The sequence below is a fragment of the Staurois parvus genome, unplaced genomic scaffold (assembly GCF_062004578.1).
Source record: "Staurois parvus isolate SC_StPar_1 unplaced genomic scaffold, SC_StPar_1.0 ptg001418l, whole genome shotgun sequence".
Lineage (NCBI taxonomy): Eukaryota > Metazoa > Chordata > Amphibia > Anura > Ranidae > Staurois > Staurois parvus.
This window is the reverse complement of record NW_028319214.1, coordinates 3,178,170-3,198,386: the sequence shown is the minus strand read 5'-3', so window position 1 is coordinate 3,198,386 and position 20,217 is coordinate 3,178,170. Positions and strand designations below refer to the sequence as shown.

Below are 20,217 nucleotides of genomic sequence, written 5' to 3'. Positions count from 1 at the left end.
CCCAGGACTACAAGTACCAGCATGGGGCAACCTAGGAAAGGGTATAGGGACTTCCCACCCAGGACTACAAGTACCAGCATGGGGCAACCTAGGAAAGGGTATAGGGACTTCTCACTTGGGACTACAAGTACCAGCATGGGGCAACCTAGGAAAGGGTATAGGGACTTCTCACCCAGGACTACAAGTACCAGCATGGGGCAACCTAGGAAAGGGTATAGGGACTTCTCACCCAGGACTACAAGTACCAGCATGGGGTAACCTAGGAAAGGGTATAGGGACTTCTCACCCAGGACTACAAGTACCAGCATGGGGCAACCTAGGAAAGGGTATAGGGACTTCTCACCCAGGACTACAAGTACCAGCATGGGGCAACCTAGGAAAGGGTATAGGGACTTCCCACCCAGGACTACAAGTACCAGCATGGGGCAACCTAGGAAAGGGTATAGGGACTTATCACCCAGGACTACAAGTACCAACATGGGGCAACCTAGGAAGGTTATAGGGACTTCTCACCCAGGACTACAAGTACCAACATGGGGCAACCTAAGAAGTGTAAAGGGACTTCTCCCCTAGGATACAAGAAGCAGCATGAGGCAACCTAGGCATGAGTATAGGGACTTATCACCCAGGACTACAAGTACCAGCATGGGGCAACCTAGGAAATGGTATAGGGACTTTTCCCCTAGGACTACAAGTACCACCATTAGGCAACCTAGGAAGAAGTACAGGGACTTCTCCCCTAGGACTACAAGTACCATTATTAGGCAACCTAGGAAGAGGTATAGGGACTTCTCCCTTAGGACTACAAGAAGCAGCAAGAGGCAACATAGGAACGAGTATAGGGACTTCTACCCTAAGGCTACAAATACCAGCATGAGGCAACCTAGGAAGGGGTATAGGGACTTCTCCCTAGGACTAAAAGTACCAGCATGAGGCAACCTAGGGAGGGATATAGGGACTTCTCCCTAGGATTACAAGTACCAACATGAGGCAACCTAGGAAGGGGTATAGGGACTTTTCCCCGAGGACTACAAGTACCAGCATGAGGCAACCTAGGAAGGGGTATAGGGACTTTTCTCACAGGACTACAAGTACCACATGAGGCAACCTAGGAAGGGGTATAGGGACTTATCCCTTAGGACTACAAGTACCAACATGAGGCAACCTAGGAAGGGGTATAGGGACTTCTCCCCTAGGACTACAAGTACCACCATTAGGCAACCTAGGAAGAAGTATAGGGACTTTTCCCTTACGACTACAAGAAGCAGCAAGAGGCAACCTAGGAAGGAGTATAGGGACTTTTCTCCTAGGACTACAAGTACCAGCATGAGATAACCTAGGAAGGGGTATAGGGACTTTTCCCCGAGGACTACAAGTACCAGCATGGGGCAACCTAGGAAGGGGTATAGGGACTTTTCCCCCAGGACTACAAGTACCAGGATGAGGCAACCTAGGAAGGGGTATAGGGGCTCCTCCGTTAGGACTACAAGTCCCAGCATCAGTCTGTGAATACAGGGGCTCCTCCGTTAGGACTACAAGTCCCAGCATCAGTCTGTGAATACAGGGGCTCCTCCGTTAGGACTACAAGTCCCAGCATCAGTCTGTGAATACAGGGGCTCCTCCGTTAGGACTACAAGTCCCAGCATCAGTCTGACTACAGGGGCTCCTCCGTTAGGACTACAAGTCCCAGCATCAGTCTGGGACTACAGGGGCTCCTCCATTAGGACTACAAGTCCCAGCATCAGTCTGAATAGAGGGGTTCCTTCATTAGGACTACAAGTCCCAGCACCAGTCTGTGAATAGAGGGGTTCCTTCATTAGGATTACAAGTCCCAGCATCAGTCTGTGACTACAGGGGCTCCTCCGTTAGGACTACAAGTCCCAGCATCAGTCTGTGACTACAGGGGCTCCTCCGTTAGGACTACAAGTCCCAGCATCAGTCTGTGAATAGAGGGGTTCCTCCGTTAGGACTACAAGTCCCAGGATCAGTCTGAATAAAGGGGCTCCTCCGTTAGGACTACAAGTCCCAGCATCAGTCTGTGAATAGAGGGGTTCCTCCATTAGGACTACAAGTCCCAGCATCAGTCTGTGAATACAGGGGCTCCTCCATTAGGACTACAAGTCCCAGCATCAGTCTGTGAATAGAGGGGCTCCTCCATTAGGACTACAAGTCCCAGCATCAGTCTGTGAATACAGGGGCTCCTCCATTAGGACTACAAGTCCCAGCATCAGTCTGTGAATAGAGGGGCTCCTCCGTTAGGACTGCAAGTCCCAGCATCAGTCTGAATAGAGGGGTTCCTCCATTATGACTACAAGTCCCAGCATCAGTCTGTGAATAGAGGGGCTCCTCCGTTAGGACCGCAAGTCCCAGCATCAGTCTGTGAATAGAGGGGTTCCTCCATTAGGACTACAAGTCCCAGCATCAGTCTGTGAATACAGGGGCTCCTCCATTAGGACTACAAGTCCCAGCAGGCCTCCAGGAAGATCCCGGCTCCGTATGTAGTTGTAGTGAGCCCGCTCTGCTGTCCCGGCTGTCACCTCCCAGGTCACGTGATGTCAGGTAAGCGGCCAGTGTGGGAATGTTTACCCCCCTCCCCCGGTGTAACACAAAATGGAAGGCAGGCTGTGATTGGCAGATTCCACACACAGGGACCCGGCTGATCATGCTGGCAGGCCTCGGGTGTTCTGGCCGGGTTTGTCCCCTCAGGACCCCCCTGTCTCCATCACATATGATATGAACACGGATGGCGGCTGCCCCCCGAGTCTCTCCCTCCCAGCCCGGCCACTTCCATCTTGTCTGGCGACTGTTTAGAGCCGCCATGTAAATCTATCAGGCAGATTCCACACACCGTTTTCCTTCCACAACAAGGGGGGATTCCCTGCACCACTTCTCAATATTAAACACACATAGAACAAGAATAAGCACCGACGTCGCCTGAACAACCTAGAAATGACGGGAGGGTCGGGAATGTGAGCGATAAACCCGTTATGACCGGACGGCCATTGTCACAGCAATGCATATCTATACCGGCTAACATTAAAACCCCCAAGAATTGGGTGTAGGTAAGGAGACGATAGCCGAAGGCCGCTCTGTTCCTCAGGCCGGTTATTTTTCTGCGTCTAACAGGCGGAATGTATCGAGGCGAAAGTGCGGCAGGGAAGAGGCAGGCTGCTCGCTGGGACTACTGACTGGCTGGGGACAGAGGAGGGAGGCGGAGGACAGGGGAGGCCGCGGTGCATTGTGGGCTGCCCCAGAGCGAGCAGAAGCTGCTCACACACACAATATGTGTTGGCTCGCCAAAAAGGAGCAGGCAGGGTGCCCTCCACAGCATGTCATGTAACCCGGGCAGGCTTCGGTGAAGAGGCTCAGCCTTTCCTGCGGGGGCAAGAAGACGAGCCCGGGCGCAGGGGAGCGGGGTTGGGGGGGTGGTGTGGGAAAGGCGGGCAGGCATGTCTTTCAAGGAGGCCAAGCCCGGGGAGAGAAGCAAGAACCCAGAAGACCATGGAAGAAAGCAGAGCACAAGTGAGCCCGGGCCGTGTCTGTCTGTGTGTGCATGTATGTGTGTGTGCATGTATGTGTGTGTGCATGTATGTGTGTGCCCTCTCCTATTGGAAGCATCAGGGCAGGCAGCAGCCTAGGGGCTCAGTGTATGTGTGCCCCCCCCCCCCATCCACAACATTCACTTCTCATTCTTTATGGCTTGCAGGCTGGATCAACGGCATGGAGGCGGCGGGCAACCAAGCCGGCACTTCTGGCGAGAAGAGAAGTCACCATTGGAGGAGTTACAAGTTGATTATTGACCCTGCACTGAAGAAGGGCCAACACAAACTCTACCGCTACGATGGACTGCACTTCAGTGTGCCTGTATGTCATCCCTACCTCCCACTATCCATCCATCCCTCCCTCCTGGTGTATAGTGCTGATCTGGATGGAGACCACCTCCATCTATGGGCCCTGCCTGTGCATTCCCACAAGTGTGTCTGCATCTCAGCCTCTTCCTCATACCTGTCACTATCCATGTCCCCCCTGCAGGTGATCTGAATGGAGATCACCCCCCCTCCCAATCTGTAGGTCCATGTGTGCATCCTGACAACTGTACCTGTATGCCCCCTCCCCACCTAATAGCTGTCAAGTCCCATGTCCCCTGCAGGTGTGTAGTGCTGATCTGAATGGAGATCACACCCCCTCCCAATCTTTAGGTCCATGTGTGCATCCTGACAACTGTACCTGTATGTGATCTCCACCCTAATAGCTGTCAACATCCATACCCCCTTACCTATTCTGGTGTATATTGCTGATCTGGATGGAGACCCACCCACTTCCACCTCTCCCTGTCAAGATCCCTGCACCCCCTCCAGGGCATAGTGCTGTCCTGGATAGAGACCCCCTCCTTCCTCTTCTCTCTGTCAGGATCCCTGCACCTGACAGGTCTATATTGCTGACCTGGATGGAGGCCCCCTTCTCCCCTGTCATGATCAGTGCCCCCACCCTGTGTAGTGCTGTCCTGGATGGAGACCCCCTTCTCCCCCTGTCATGATCAGTTTCTCCCTGTGAAGTGCTGTCCTGGATGGAGCCCCCTTCTCCCCCTGTCATGATCAGTTTCTCCTTGTGAAGTGCTGTCCTGGATGGAGCCCCCTTCTCCCCCTGTCATGATCAGTGCCCCCACCCTGTGTAGTGCTGTCCTGGATGGAGCTCCCCTGTGATGATCGGTGCCCCCCCTCCCTGTGTAGTGCAGGGAGCCCCCTCCTCTCCATCCATAGATCTCCATGTGTGCCCTCTGACATGTGTACTGAATAATGCCAGGCTTGTGTGTTTATTTCGCAGAACTCGGGCATCCCCCCTGTGGACATAGTCCGAGATCCCCGGATCGGCAGGATATGGACCAAAAACAAAGAGCTGGAGCTCCCTGTGCCCAAACTCAAGGTATTTTCTGAGTGTCCGAGTCCCTGCGTTGACAGCGAGCCTCCTCCGCACAGCCCCGACCGCCTCTTGTCCTGTTCATCAAACCGTAACTGTCTCCGATCGCAGCCCGGCCGTCAGTGACTAGTGATGACACGAGGTGTACCCCCCCCCCCTCTACCACAAAGTAACCGGCTTCCCCGGCCGGCCACTTCTGTATCTGACCGCTTCCGTGCCTGCGGAGGAGATCCCGAGTGTCGGATCGCTCATCCCCCCTCTCTTCTTCTTTTCTCAGATCGATGAGTTCTATGTCGGGCCGGTACCCCCAAAGCAAGTCACTTTTGCTAAACTCAACGACAACATCCGGGAAAACTTTCTGGGCGACATGTGCAAAAAATACGGCGAGGTGGAGGAGGTGGAGATCCTGTACAACCCCAAGAACAAGAAACACCTGGGCATTGCCAAAGTCATCTTTGCCACCGTCAAAGGAGCCAGGGATGCGGTGAAACATTTGCACAACACCTCTGTGATGGGCAACATCATCCACGTGGAGCTGGACACCAAAGGTGGGTGATGAGGGAGGAAGGAAGGGGGTGAGAGGGGTGATCGGTACCGATCTGCTCTGCTCCTTACTATCCCACTGAAGGATGTGTGTGTGCATGCTCGGTCTGTGTTGTACCCTGAGAGTCACGTGTGGAAAGTGTTGTCTGTTGCTAGGAGACCACAGATCCGGGCTGTCTGTCAGTAAAACTTTCTGCTCCTGACGTTTCTCTGTCATTGTATTCCACAAACTGTCGTTTTTCTTTCATGGTCTCACACCTTGATTGCTGCCAGATGTGGGTCACTATCTCCACCTCCATTTTCAGTGTTGGGTTGTTTTTTTAAATCTGTGTTTTGCATGCATACTTCCACCAAGTGCCAAGCTGGAAGATGCAAATCAAGCCGGGGTAGTGTTACCGGGGACAGTGCATGGTCTGTGCCTGCTGTTTTGGTTTCTTTGCTGCTTTGTTTTGGTTTGTAATGACCCACTCAGCTCATGCAAAATGTAGATCATCAGCATTGTAGGTGGCACTTGATGATATGTTATTGTCATTTTGAAACATTAATATGTTTGTATCTAATAGCTTGTATCTTTTATGTTGGCTTAGTGTGTAAACATTGCATTGTAGGCTGTTGTCAGAAATTGTCACTTTTTGTGTTTTGTATTCCTATGGTGGTGTAGCTTTCAAATAACAACGTGTGTGTGTTAATTCCTTTACAAATTTCCCTGAAATTTCACTGCTTAGTACTGATTTTTGTTTTGAGATATATATATATATATATATATATATATAAAAAAACTGCACAGCAGCTTGTATATGAAGAAAGAACACACTATATTCACTATTATGGTCCTTCTACGAAAAAGATCAGTTTGAAAAATTTTGTTTTCTTGAGGGTCGTTTCACAGTATAGAAACGCAGCCCGGATGCCTTTCCGCATTCGTGTTTTTGGCACGTTCCTGTGCGTTTTTTAAGCATTCCGGTTCCGCCCTCTCTTTTTCTTCAATTTAAATAGGGACGTGTGTTCCAGTGCATTCTGGTGTGTTTTTTTGATGCGTTTTACCACGTTCCAGTACAGTTCTGTGCAGAAAAATTGCAGCAAGTTCTACTTTATTTTTTCTGCTGCCGGAACGCACTAGAACTGCAAGCACTGATGTGAACTATGACATTGACAACCATACAACCTACTTTCTGTGCATTTTGGATATAGAAAAAAAAAAGCAACTGAAATGCATGTAGTGTGAACTGGCCCTAAAAGAAAATCCTCCAAACATATACATCATCTTTTCAGTTTCAGTGCGTTTTTGATGCGTTTTACCACGTTCCAGTACAGTTCTGTGCAGAAAAATTGCAGCAAGTTCTACTTTATTTTTTCTGCAACTGGAAAGCACTAGAACCGCAAGCACTGATGTGAACCATACAACCTATTTTCTGTGCATTTTGGATGTAAAAAAAAAAGCAACTGAAATGCATGTAGTGTGAACTGGCCCTAAAAGAAAATACTCCAAACATATACATCATCGTTTCAGTGCATTCCGGTGCGTTTTTGATGCGTTTTACCACGTTCCAGTAAAATTCTGTGCAGAAAAAGTGCAGCAAGTTCTACTTTATTTTTTCTGCAACCGGAACTGCAAGCACTGATCTGAACTATGACATTGACAACCATACAACCTACTTTCTGTGCATTTTTGGATGCAGAAAAAAAGCAACTGAAATGCATGTAGTGTGAACTGGCCCTAAAAGAAAATCCTCCAAGCATATACATCATCTTTTCAGTTTCAAAAATAGGAGAAAATAAAATCAAATATGGATAATGTAGGTGTGCAGTTTTGATGATAGTGATACCTGTGCCCAGTATGCGTTCAATTATATTTCTCTTTCCAACCATGGAGTGCGTGTTTTGTTATTGTGTGTGTATTTGTGTATAATTATATAATGTTTGCTTGTGTTTGGTTTGTATATTAAATAGAAGATATGATGGTAATCTTAGCTTGACATGCCCAGCTTGAACTTGTGATTTCCAATAGAAAGGTTACCATGCACAATAAAGTTTAAGTGTCCATGCACACTGGCTTAAAAATGTCTACAGGATTTTATGTTTTGCCTGTAGAAGCAGCTCAATGTTATCCTGTGTCTATGCACGTTAGGACGTTTAGGCTCCATGCACACTAGCATTTTTTTATCAGCTCAAAAAACATAGAAAAAAAAATCTGGATGAAAAATGCTGATAATAGCATTTTTGTGCCAGCTTGTAGTAGCGTTTTAGGAGCATTCAGGAGCATTAGCATTTTATCAGCGTTTTTACAGTGCATGTATGGGGGAAAAAAAATGTTATGAGCATTTTGGCTCCATGCACACTAGCTTATTTTTAAGCGCCTAGCAGCTAGTTATGAGCATTTTTTTTTTCTGCCCATAGAAGCAAATGGTGGTATTCTATGTGTCCATGAACACTGTTGTAGGCTAGAAGCATTTTTTAAGCTTCAGCTTCTAGGAGCAGAAAAAAAACTCCTTTTTTCGCTTCTGGGAGTGCTATGCCAGCAGAAAAAAAACACTGTTACCAGTTTTTTGTTTTGGCTTAAATGCTAGTGTGCATGGAGCCTTAGAGCAGCCTTTCTCAACCAGGGTGCCTTCAGGCTTTTTCAGGGACGCCTTGGCAAAATGCTTAAAAAGTGCCCTAAAATTGTATACAAGCCAGCAGGTGGATCAAGCCTGCCTTTTAGTTACACAAAGCCACAGGTTTTCATTGCGCACTTTTACAACCTGCCAGCTGCCGGCATCCTAACAACCAATTACATCATTCGTTGATAAGGAGGACGTCTGGTGCCTTCACAGCATTCTTGTTTGCCCCTCTCCTGCCCTGTTTTATCAGCAGGGGGGTCACATTAGCTGAGTGAGGGAGAGAAACAAATGCAGGCCTTAGATGGGTCGAAAACTGGGCATTTAAAAAAAAAAAATGAAAAATCGGTCATTCGATAGGCCGACGTTATTACCAACAGTAAAAAAAAATCGGCCGATTTTCGTCCCGTCTACGGCCGGCATTTAATTACTTCTGTCCCTGCAGAGAGCTCCGCTATTATATTTGACATGAAAAAGTATTGCAGTTGCAACAATGTATCCATTTTGGATATAGATGTTTTTATTCGGATACAAATATATACATTGTTGCAACTGCAATACTTTTTCATGTCAAATATAATAGCAGACTGGAATTCTTCTTTCTTTTTCTGCTTTCTTTTTCTGCTTTCTTCCTCCTTGCAGGTCACTGCTCATGCGCAGATTTTTTTTTGGTAAAACGAGCGGCCGATTTGCCCATCATTGCCGGGTAAATCGGCCGATTTTTTTTTCCAAGTTTACCGATTTTTAAAAAAAAAAGTGCCAAAACCCCGAAAAACAGCCGACCAATTACTAGTTTGCAAAGGAATACTTGCTTTGGAAGAATAAATGGCCTCGAACGTTGGTTGTCCTAAGCGTGTGGATGTTGCTGCATTATGTAAAACTATTAGAATCATTTTTTTACATTTTAGAATGGGGTGCCTTGAGATTGTGCAGAATGTTAAAGGGTGCCTCAAAATTTGTCCATGATTTTAAAGGGTGCCTTGACTGAAAAAAAGGTTCAGAAACACTGCCTTCAAGGCATATTTTAAAGTGTTACTAAACCCAGGACCCTGCACTCACTATATCTGGTCTCCCACCATACACAGAACATGGAAGTGCAATTATTTTAGTAAATATAAACTGCTAAATACCTTTTCTCATTAGCAGTCTTGTGGCTTCTATCTGTGTCCATCCCAGCACTAGCTAAAGCTTGTAGGAGGAGTTTTCTTTCTGCTCCAGGAGGATGAAAATCCCCTGACCTCTGTCTGGACAGTGTTGATTGGCCCTGTGCTGATTACATGCACTCTCCCAAGAAAAAAAAAACCTCTCTAGCAATATACATCAAACTGAGCATGTGCATGCCTACAGTTCAGTGTGGAGATAAGTAGTGGTCGCTTGAAAAAGGGGAGGAACAGAGAAGAAAGGATCAAACAGCCTTTTTACACAATGCAGAGGATTAACTCCTTAGGTTCCACAGTGAGTATAACAAGCATGCTTTACAGCACATACAGACTGATTTTACTGTTGTGGGTTTAGTAACACTTTAAGCTTCGCTTTCAGAGCTAGGAAAAAAAAAACCTTGTGGTTTTGTGTTTTTTATTTGGAGTTTTCTGGCAGAAAAAATGCAAAACACACCTAAACTTGAGTACAAAAACGCTCCATATGAGTCGTCTTCTTTTTTTTCTGCCAGTAAACTGGCATTTTTTTCTTTTACAATGAATTGTATTATATACAACACAACAACGAAACCGTCAGTGACAAGCTCATTGACACAAAAAAAATAAGGTGTTCAATTCTGTTGATGAAGGACATAACAAATGCACTGAAGTATTAACACAGAGAGAAACGGAGTACAAATAATACAATCTATAAAAGGATGGAATGAAACCCTAGTAGTGAGCAATGAGCTATTGGGCAAAGGCCTAGGATAGTCACCAAAGTCGCATACAGATGATTGGAAAAGCTGAGCATGGAGTCTCACTGGACACACATCAGAACTCTACACCAAGGACTCTCGACAAAGTCCGACAGGTGTATAAAACATTACAGGCACAATTCTCTAGGGGTATCACAATCAGAGCATGTAACATAAAAACTATCAAAAACGAAAGGAAGGGAAAGAAAAGAGAAAAGCGGAGAAAGGAGAAACAAGAATAGTAAATACAAAGAAAGGGCTCCAGGGGATCACGCCAGGAGAGTCTTATATTGACAGGAGGGTCTGGTCAAATCTAGACGGTTGAGCCACATCAATCCAGGGGCGCCAGATCTGCAGAAACCTAGTGTGGGTCTATAACAGCATAGCCATTAGCTTCTCATTAACCATTATAAAAGTCATCTGATTCTTAATGTATCAAAGCTAAGATCGGGGGTTTTCCAAGCTCTCACGATCGTCAGTTTGGTAGCCATAAATAGCTGCGATGCTAACTGCCTCTCAGGACGGAGTAGTCCTACTAGTGGTTTAAATAATAGTGCCTCATGGGTTACGCTTAAAATCTCTGTGTAGCATAGTGTGGAGAAGGGCATAGACCCTAATCCATAGTCTGCATACCTTGGGGCAAGTCCACCAAATATGGGCCATGGTACCTATTTGATGACAACACCAAAAGCAAGTCAGAGAATATGAGGGAATAAAACGAGTCAGTCAGGCAGGTGTATAATACCATCTATAAAGAACCTTGTAGGCATTTTCTAGTATAATAACATTCCTCGAGCATTTAGACAATGAGTCATGATCTGCCAGTCCTGCTGATCTAGACAACCCCCGAGTTCCCATTGGCAATGCTGATGATAAGAGCGAACCGGGGGTGTCGCCCTCAGTCACCGGCCTCAGGATTTATGGATGAAGCTCGGAGAGGAGGCCCCGCCCACCCGGCACATGTGACTCTCGCCACGCTGCGGACAGGGGAGGTGGTGGTGGTGGGAGATAGCAGGAGAAGGGGAGCTGTGCACCTGAAGGCCCCCCGAGCTCTCCTCAGAGTGTAACGTTCTAGACTCTGCCTGTCTCCTGTCAGCACACACTTGCCCTCACATTATTTCCACTCGCCAAATGCGAGCAGGCGAGTGGAAATTTCAAGGCCTGACATAGGCTCCATCCCCGCACATGTTAGTGTTACTCATTTGGGAAGATTTACTAAGACTGGAGCATGCTAAATCTGGTGCAACTCTGCACTGAAACCAATCAGCTTCCGGGTTTTATTGTCACAGCTTAATCACTTGAACTCCAGAAGATTTTACCTCCTTCATGACCTGGCCATTTTTTTTGCTATTTGGCACTTAGCTACTTTAACTAGAAATTGCACGGTCATGCAATGCTGTACCCAAATCAAATTTATATATATATTTTTTTTTTCATGCTAACAGAGCTTTCTTTTGGTGATTATTTGATTACCACTGGGTTTTTAAACTTTTGTGCTATAAATGAAAAAAAAGAATTTTGATAAACCTTTTTTTTACTTTCTGCTATAAAATCTATCCGATAAAAGATAATAAGAAAAACATTTATTCATAAATTTTGACCAAAATGTATTCTGCTACATGTTTTTGATTAAAAAAAAAATAAAAAAAAGTTTATATTGATTGGTTTCTGTAAAAGTTATAACTCCTGCAAACTATGGTGTGTGTGTGTGTGTATATATACTAGAATTTTTATTTTATACTACTAATGGTGGCGATCAGTAACTTATAATGGGACTGACATACTGCGACTGACAATTTGGCACTAACTGATGCAGGGGGGAACTGACTGACATGGACATCACCACTGACATTAATACAGTGATCAGTGATAATACAATACAGTGATCAGTGATAACACTATACACTGTCACTGTACTAATGACACTGGCTGGAAAGGGGTTAATGTGTAGGGCAATCAGGGGGTTAAATATGTGCCTGTGTAATGTGTGTACAGTGTGCTGCTTTTATTAACTGATCTCACTTTCTCATGCCTACTTTGTAGATATGAGAAACTGACAGATCGTTCCCTTGGTACAGAGCTCTGTGTTGTTTGCAATCACAGCCCAGAGCTCTTGTGTTGGTAAACAGACCACCAGGGCCCAGCCATGAGCCATTGGCCAGGACTTGCTGACAGGCTCCTGTTGTGTGCAATCACAGCGGGGGCCAGGCGGAGGGCATGGGCACACGCGCCCATAACCCGGAAATAGTCGGTAATGTACCAGTACATCGCTTTGCCTACAGCCGCCACTCGCCCACAATACAGCGGGCGGCAAGTAGGTAATTGAACAAGCTGAAGTTAGAAGCTGTTTGGCTACTGTGCACAGCTGCACCAGATTCTAAGTGCTCAAGTTTTAGTATATCCCCATGAAATTTTGTGTAGTGTTCTATTGCCACTACACTTGCTGCTGTTATTGGTGGCTGAACCAATCTAAAAGTTTAGTGATAGTAAAAATTATAAGCTTCCAGTGTTTCCTTGTACAGTCATAGTGTGATCCCCCTGACTTTATTGGTAGTAAACTACTATTTAAAACTTGCACTTATAATAAGTACCTGTAGGTATTGGGATATCTCTAAAACTTGTGTTGTTTAGGAGATATTTACATCAGCTCCAGCTGATGACATCACTGCGTGTGCACAGTGTACACTGGACTGTGTGCTGTGAATGCAAAAATTGCCGTTCCGTGATTGTGACTCCTGTGCGCATGCACGGTAGGGACCTCATTGCAACCCAGCCATTCAAACGACTGGAGAACATGAACCCAGAAAGACCAGCTGAAAATGGAAGTTCCAGGAGCAGTGACAGCTCAGCATTGGAGGGCTCCATTTAAAAGATATGTATGTCATAAGAGGCTAGTATGCAGTGCATACTAGCACATTATGTCATGAACCTACAGGATCCATTTAACCACTTGCCTACTGGACACTTATACCTCCTTCGTGCCCAGGCCAATTTTCAGCTCTGTCACATTTTGAATGACAATTGTGCGATCATACAACATTGTACCGATATGAAATTTTTATAATTTTTTTTTCACACAAATAGAGATTTCTTTTGGCAGTATTTACTCTCCGCTGTGTGTTTTTATTTTTTGCATTATAAAACAAAACAAAAAGCAAAAAATTTGAAAAAAAAAAGTTTTCTTTGTTTCTATTATAAAATTTTGCACACAGGTAATCTTTCTTCTTCACTGATGTGCGTTGATGAGGCTGCACTGATAGGCTGCACTGATAGGCAGTACTGATGGGCACTGATAAACGGCACTGAGCTGGCACTGATGAGGCGGCACTGACTGGTGGCACTACTGAGCACTGATGGGTGGCACTGCTGGGCAGCACTGGTGGGTGGCACTGCTCAGCAAAGGTGGGTGGCACTGCTGGACACAGGTGGGTGGCACTGCTGGGCACTTGTGAGTGGCACTGCTGGGCACTGATCATCAGGGCTTTTTTTGCCCTGATGATCAGTGCTGATCTGTCCTATGTCAATTTCCGATTATCGGCAGTACTTTCCTCATGCTGTGACAGCAGCTGCCACCTAATGCAACTAAGGGCTCATTCACAAGTGCAGCAGGCACTGCTACTCCTCTAAAAAGAGTATGTTTGACAGGAGATGAGGAGGCAACAGATTTTTTTTTTTTTTTTGCTGTTCTGTGTGTGTATATCTATCTATATATCTCGACTTGCCAACCGGCTGCAGTTTTTGTACTATGGATGGGGTGGCAGCTACAGACAGAGCGACCTACTGGTACATCGCTCTGGCTGTACAAATACAGCATGCTGCTTCAGCAGACACAGCGGAATGTGGATCCCAGTAATCGGGAATTGGAGATCATGTGATCACAATATTAGCAAATCTTTTATGAATCAATCTGATTCATAACAGCTTTGCTTCTCTTCCTGATGAGCTGTAATTGGTCCACAGCTCTCACATTGTACATGGGCCAATCACAGCACACTACAATGTGATTAGCTGTAGTCAATCACAGATCACTAGTATTTTGAACTGTCATGAACTTAACCCATTCATGACTGTCTCTAAGCAACCCCCCCCCCCCCCCCAGAGTAGTACAATGTTACTATGATAACAGACGACTCTGATTAAATGTTTTTGTTTTTTTTCCAATCGTAAATAAATAAAATAAAAAATATTGAGGGGGAAAAAATATATAATATATACTTTTTTTTTTTTTTTTTTTACTACTTGCTAATTTGCCCACCTGCAATGTGCACTAGCATTTAGCCCCTCTGCTGTTTTTGACAGAAGATTTGTATCAGTTGACTGTGTGCCAAAGCAATTTATACACACAACAATACCTCGCCGGTCACCCGAATCCAGCTCTTGCCAGACCATTATCACGGTTTCCAAATGTAAAACTTTTTGGGCCTAAACCTCAATATGGGCATTACAAAACAAATTATTTGCAGTCAAATTGGTCCATAGACCCAGTTCTTCATATGCCCATGTTCTCTGCTGTTACATTCAGTTCGGTCCATATATATTTGGACACAGGCACAATTTTCATACTTTTGGCTCTGTATGCCACCAGAATAAATTAAAACAAAACAATCCAAATAAATTCAAAGTGCAGACTTTTAGCTTTAATTCAAGGAGTTGAACATAAATACCAAGTACAAATTTTAGGAAATGCAACCATTTTTATACACAGTCCCTCCATTTTCAGGGGCTCAAATGTAATTGGACAAATGAATCTAATCAAAGATAAAATGTTCATTTTTAATATTTTTTGGGGAATCCTTTACTGGCAATGACTGCCTGAGGTTTGGAACCCATGGACATTACCAAAGACTGGGTTTCCTCCTTTCTGATGCTTCGCCAGACTCTAACTGCAGCTGTCTTCAGTTGTTCTATGTTTGGGGCTCTTTCTGTGTTTAGTTTTGCCTTCAGCAAGTGAAATACATGCTCAATTGGGTTGAGATCAGGTGATTGACTCGGCCATTGCTGAATATTCCACTTCTTTTCCTTCAAAAGCTCCTGGGTTGCTGTCATGTTTCAAAATGACTGTCCTGTTGACTGTCATATGCCTTTAAGAGTTTCTATATTTTGTTTCTGCTCCTTTCTTTCCTTTGGTTTAGTTAATGCTGTATAGATAGCCCATCCCCCTTCCCAGTAATGCATTGCAGCTTTAGTCTCATGTCAAGGAGTAGGAAACATTATGATCTTTTGACCTATCGAATGTTCATTGTTGTACGATTCTCTCAGTTTATGGAATAAACTTCACAAGATCTACAAGATGTCTTATCGATTGAGTCACTGACTGTGGTATCCAGCTGAGGTTGAAGTTATCGCTATCTCATCAAAGCTGTAAGTTACAGAGATCAGACTATCAATGCTTAGATTGGAGAGGCAGAATAGTTGCTTTTGCAGTGTGTTTTGGATCATTGTCTAACTGTACTGTGACGCGCTGTCCAATCAACTTTGCTGCATTTGGCTGAATCTGGGCTGACAGTATATCTGTAAACACTGGAGAATTCATCCGGCTGCTTCTGTCACATCATCAATAAACACCAATGACCCAGTGCCACTGGAAGCCATGCATGCCCATGCCATCACATTGCCTCCACCATGTTTTACAGATGACGTTGTGTGCTTGGATCATGGGCTGTTCCAAGCCTTCTCCACACTTTTTTCTTCCTGTCATTCTGGTACAGATTCATCTTAGTTTCATCCGTCCAAAGAATGCTTTTCCAGAACTGGTCTGGCTTTTTTAGATGTTTTTTGGGAAAGTATAATGTGGCTTTTCTATTCTTCAGGCTTATGAATGGTTTGCACCTTGTGGTGAACCCTCTGTATTTGCTCTTGTGAAGTTTTCTCTTGATTGTAGACTTTGACAATGATACACCCACCTCCTGGAGAGTGTCCTTCACTTGTCTGGATGTTGTGAATGGGTTTTTCCATAGAGAGGATCCTGCAATCATCCACCACTGTTGTCTTCCATGGACGTCCATACATTTTTATGTTGTTGACCTACCAGTGCGTTCTTTCCTCAGAATGTACCAAACTGTTGATTTGGCCACTCCTAATGTTGCTGCTATCTCTCTGATGGATTTGTTTCATTTTTGAAGCCTTACAATGGCCTGTTTCACGTGCATGGACAGCTCCCTTGAACACATGATGTACAGTTGCAAGAAAAAGTATGTGAACCCCTTGGGATTACGTGGAGTTTTGCATGAATTGGGCATAAAATGTGCTCTGAACGTCATCTAAGTCACAACAATAGAAGAACACAGTCTGCTGAACATAATACTACACAAACATTAGATGTTGCCATGGTTTAATTACACATAACATGTAAACATTCACAGTGCAGGGAGGAAAAAGTATGTGAACCTTTGGACTTAATAACTGGTTGACCCTCCTTTGGCAGAAATAACCTCAACCAAACGTTTCCTGTAGTTGCAGATCAGACCTGCACAACGATCTGGAGTCATTTTGGACCACTCCTCTTCACAAAACTGTTTCAGTGTAGCAATATTCTTGGGATGTCTGGTGTGAATCACTCTCTTAAGGTCATGCCACAGCATTTCAATCGGGTTGAGGTCAGGACTCTGACTGGGCCACTCCAGAAGGCGTATTCTGTGCTGTTGCAGCCATTGTTTTGTTCAATTACTTGTATGCTTTGGGTCATTGTCCTGTGCATCACCCATCCTCTGCGGAGCTTCAGTTGGCAGACAGATGGTCGTACGCTTTCCTGCAAAATGTCTTGATAAACTCTGGAATTCATTTTCCCATCAATGACAATAATCCGTCCAGGCCCTGAGACAGCAAAGCAGCCCCAAACCATGATGCTCCCTCCGCCATGTTTTACAGTGGGGATGAGGTTTTGATGTTGGTGTACTGTGCCTTTTTTTCTCCACACATAGTGTTGTGTGTTCTTCCCAAACAACTCAATCTTGGTTTCATCTGTCCACAGTATATTTTGCCAGTAGTGCTGTGGAACATCCAGGTGCTCTTTTGCAAACTTCAAACGTGCTGCAATATTCTTTTTGGACAGCAATGGCTTCCTCCGTGGTGTCCTCCCATGTACTCCATTCTTGTTTAATGTTTTCCTTATTGTAGATGTGTCAACAAAAATGTTAGCATGTGCCAGAGATTTCTGTAGGTCTTTAGCTGACACTCTGGGATTCTTCTTTACCTCATGCAGCATTCTGCGCTGTGCTCTTGCAGTCATTTTTGCAGGACGACCACGCCTAGGGAGAGTAGCAACAGTGCTAAACTTTCTTCATTTGTAGACAGTCTGTCTTACCGTGGACACATGAACATCAAGACTTTTGGAGATACTTTTGTAACCCTTTCCAGCTTCATGCAAGTCAACAATTCTTGATCGTAGGTCTTCTGAGAGCTCATTTCTGCTAGGCATGGTTCACATCAGACAGTGCTTCTTGAAACCAGTAAACCCAAAACAGGTGTGTGTTTTTTAAGGGCAGGACAGCTGTCAGCAACACATCCAATATCATCACACTGATTGGAGTCAAGGTTGGCTCACTCCTGGCTCCAATTAGCTCTGGGAGAAGTCATTAAGCTAGGGCCTCACATACTTTTTCCTCCCTGCACTGTGAATGTTTACATGTTATGTGCAATTAAACCATGGCAACATCTAATGTTTGTGTAGTATTATGTTCAGCAGACTGTGTTCTTCTATTGTTGTGACTTAGATGACGTTCAGAGCACATTTTATGCCCAATTCATGCAAAACTCCACGTAATCCCAAGGGGTTCACATACTTTTTCTTGCAACTGTAGGTTCACAGCAATAGATTCCAAATGCAAATACCACACTTAGAATCAACTCCAGAGCTTTTACCTGCTTAATTGATGAAGAAATAACGGAGTAGCCCATACCTGGCCATGAAAACAGCTTTTGATTCAATTGTCCAATTACTTTTGGTCCCTTGAAATAGGATGGATGGCTACTTTTAAGAGCTGTAATTTATAAACCCTTCCTCCAATTTGGATGTACATACCCTTAAATTAAACCTTTCAGCCCATATCCATTATATAACTATAGCTGGAATATGTTTTGGTAAATACCTGAAAAAATCTAAAATTGTGCCTGTAAGCAAATATTTATGGACCTAATTGTATATGCCCAATAAGGACCAGCAACGTACTGGAACATCCCTTGGCTTTGAGTGGTTATACCAGGATGATGCCTACAGCTACAGGCATCATCCTGGTATCGATTTTGTTTTCAGCTTGCGGTTGGCTTTCATGTAAAAGCAATCCTAATTAGCTGCTGTTTGTCACCATTGCACAGGCGTGTGCAATTTTAGAGCATGTCATCTTTGGTGTCTTTTTATTCGGCATAACATCATCTTTTATATTTTATCAAATAATTGGGCAATATATTGTGTGTTTGTGCAAATACTGTGTGACATAAAAATATTGCAACACCCACCATTTTATTCTATAGGGCCTCTGCTTTAAAAAATATATAGTGTTTGTAGGTTCAAAGTAATTTTCTAGCAAAAAAACTGTTTTGTTTTTTTTTTTTCATGTAAACAAAAAGTGTCAGAAAAGTCTTGGTCATCAAGTGGTTAGAAGAGTGGGTGATGTGTGGTCTTTTTTTCAAGACTCGGTGACAAAAAAATTATATCTGAAAAATACTCTCCATGTCTCTTATCAAATTCCTTGGGCTGTCTACTTTCCAAAGAGGGGTAATTTGGGAAGGGGGATGTTTGTACTATCCTGGTTTTATAGGGCCTCTGAAACTGATACGTAATGAGGAAGTGACATCAGGAAATATGCCCTTTGAAAGCCTGAAGGTAGTCATTGGATTTTGGGGCCTATATATGGCTAGGCTAAAAAGTATCTCCCATATAGTACTCCAATACTCGGAAGAAGTAGCAGAATATGTTTTTGGGTTTTATTCCACATATACCCATAGCATGTGTCAGTAATATATCATTAAGTGACAACTTTGTGTTAATTAAAAAAAAAAAAAATCAAATTTTCCAAACATTTGTGGCAAAAAATAAAATCTTTCTTGGACTCAACATGCCTCTCAGCAAATCCCTTGGGGTGTCTACTTTTCAAAAGGGGTTATTTGGGGGTTACTGACCTGGCATTGTAGCACCTCAAGAAATGTGATCGGCAGTCATATTAAAAGCTGCGTAAATTCCAGTATATACACCATAGTTTGTAGACACTAGGGATGCACCGAAATATCAGCATTTTGTCAATAGGAAAAAAGGTGCCGATAATGGCTTCCAAAAATGCGCTATTTTGCAGCAATTTTACCACATTTAGGGTGTGTTTTTCATAGGCCATGCCCCCCAAAATAACACAACACGCGTGCGTTTTTTATGCGTTTTCAGCACTTTTCATGTTCACATTCAAATTCACACCAATGCAATTTGCATTTTGTCTATTTTTGCAGTGCATTTTGAATTTTTGCACACACGCTTTTTTATTCGTTTTGCGTGTTTTTTTTTTTTTTTCAATTTGTTGCTGGGCAGATTAACAATGCAAAATGCATTAAAAACGCAGCAAAACCACATGAAACCGTGTCAAAAAGGCACTACATGCGGTTTCTGCAGCTCCTCCATTGAAGTCTATTGACCAAAAAACGCAACGTGTGAACCAGGCCTCAATGGAGAGGTGCGCTTTTTGTTTGTGTGGTTTTTTTTTTTTTTTTTTTTTTTTCAATGTTTTTGTTTTCTTAACTTGCCAAATATACACCAAAAATGCTGCAAGCAGGATTTTTAACACTGCAAGGGAAGTGCAACGGACCAGTGTGAAGACATACATTGAATTTAAAGGGATGCATTTTTCTTGAGCTTTTCTTGTGCCCTTTTTTTTTTTTTTTTTTTTTTTTTTTTTTAATGCAAAAACTGCTTAGTGTGAAAGCAGCCTATTGGCCGAAAGGTGCTGAAAATAAATTCATATTCATTTAAATTCATGATATTATGTAAAAAGTTGAATATAATACAATTTTATATAAAAATGCTGTGGCAGTGTGAGGAAAGTGAAGCTGATAGCTAGCAACTGCATTTATTGGTGATCTGCTGGGTCATTGGACACAGCTGATCACGTGGTAAAAGGCCGTCGTGATTGGCCATTTATCGTATCCTGTAATCATCTGTGTCCGTAGAACACAGCGATCACCAGTGGGGTGCATTCTGGGTAAACACTGGGGGTGCATTCTGGAATGATGTCCATGGACCAGAACCAGACAACTGCAGTGTAGCCGTTCTTCAGCTATAGCGCA

At 44.1% G+C, this 20,217-nt stretch overlaps 1 protein-coding gene across 1 annotated transcript in view; it reads left to right on the top strand.

The window, feature by feature from the left end:
• The first annotated feature begins 3,391 nt into the window (after positions 1-3,391).
• Positions 3,392-20,217, top strand: part of SETD1B (SET domain containing 1B, histone lysine methyltransferase) — an 85,490-nt gene continuing 68,664 nt past the window's right edge. The window contains exons 1-4 of the mRNA XM_089662051.1: positions 3,392-3,522; positions 3,707-3,864; positions 4,825-4,923; positions 5,195-5,465. Coding sequence (XP_089518177.1) covers positions 3,450-3,522; positions 3,707-3,864; positions 4,825-4,923; positions 5,195-5,465 — 601 coding nt within the window. The 5' untranslated portion in view covers positions 3,392-3,449. The remainder of the gene's footprint in view (positions 3,523-3,706; positions 3,865-4,824; positions 4,924-5,194; positions 5,466-20,217) is intronic.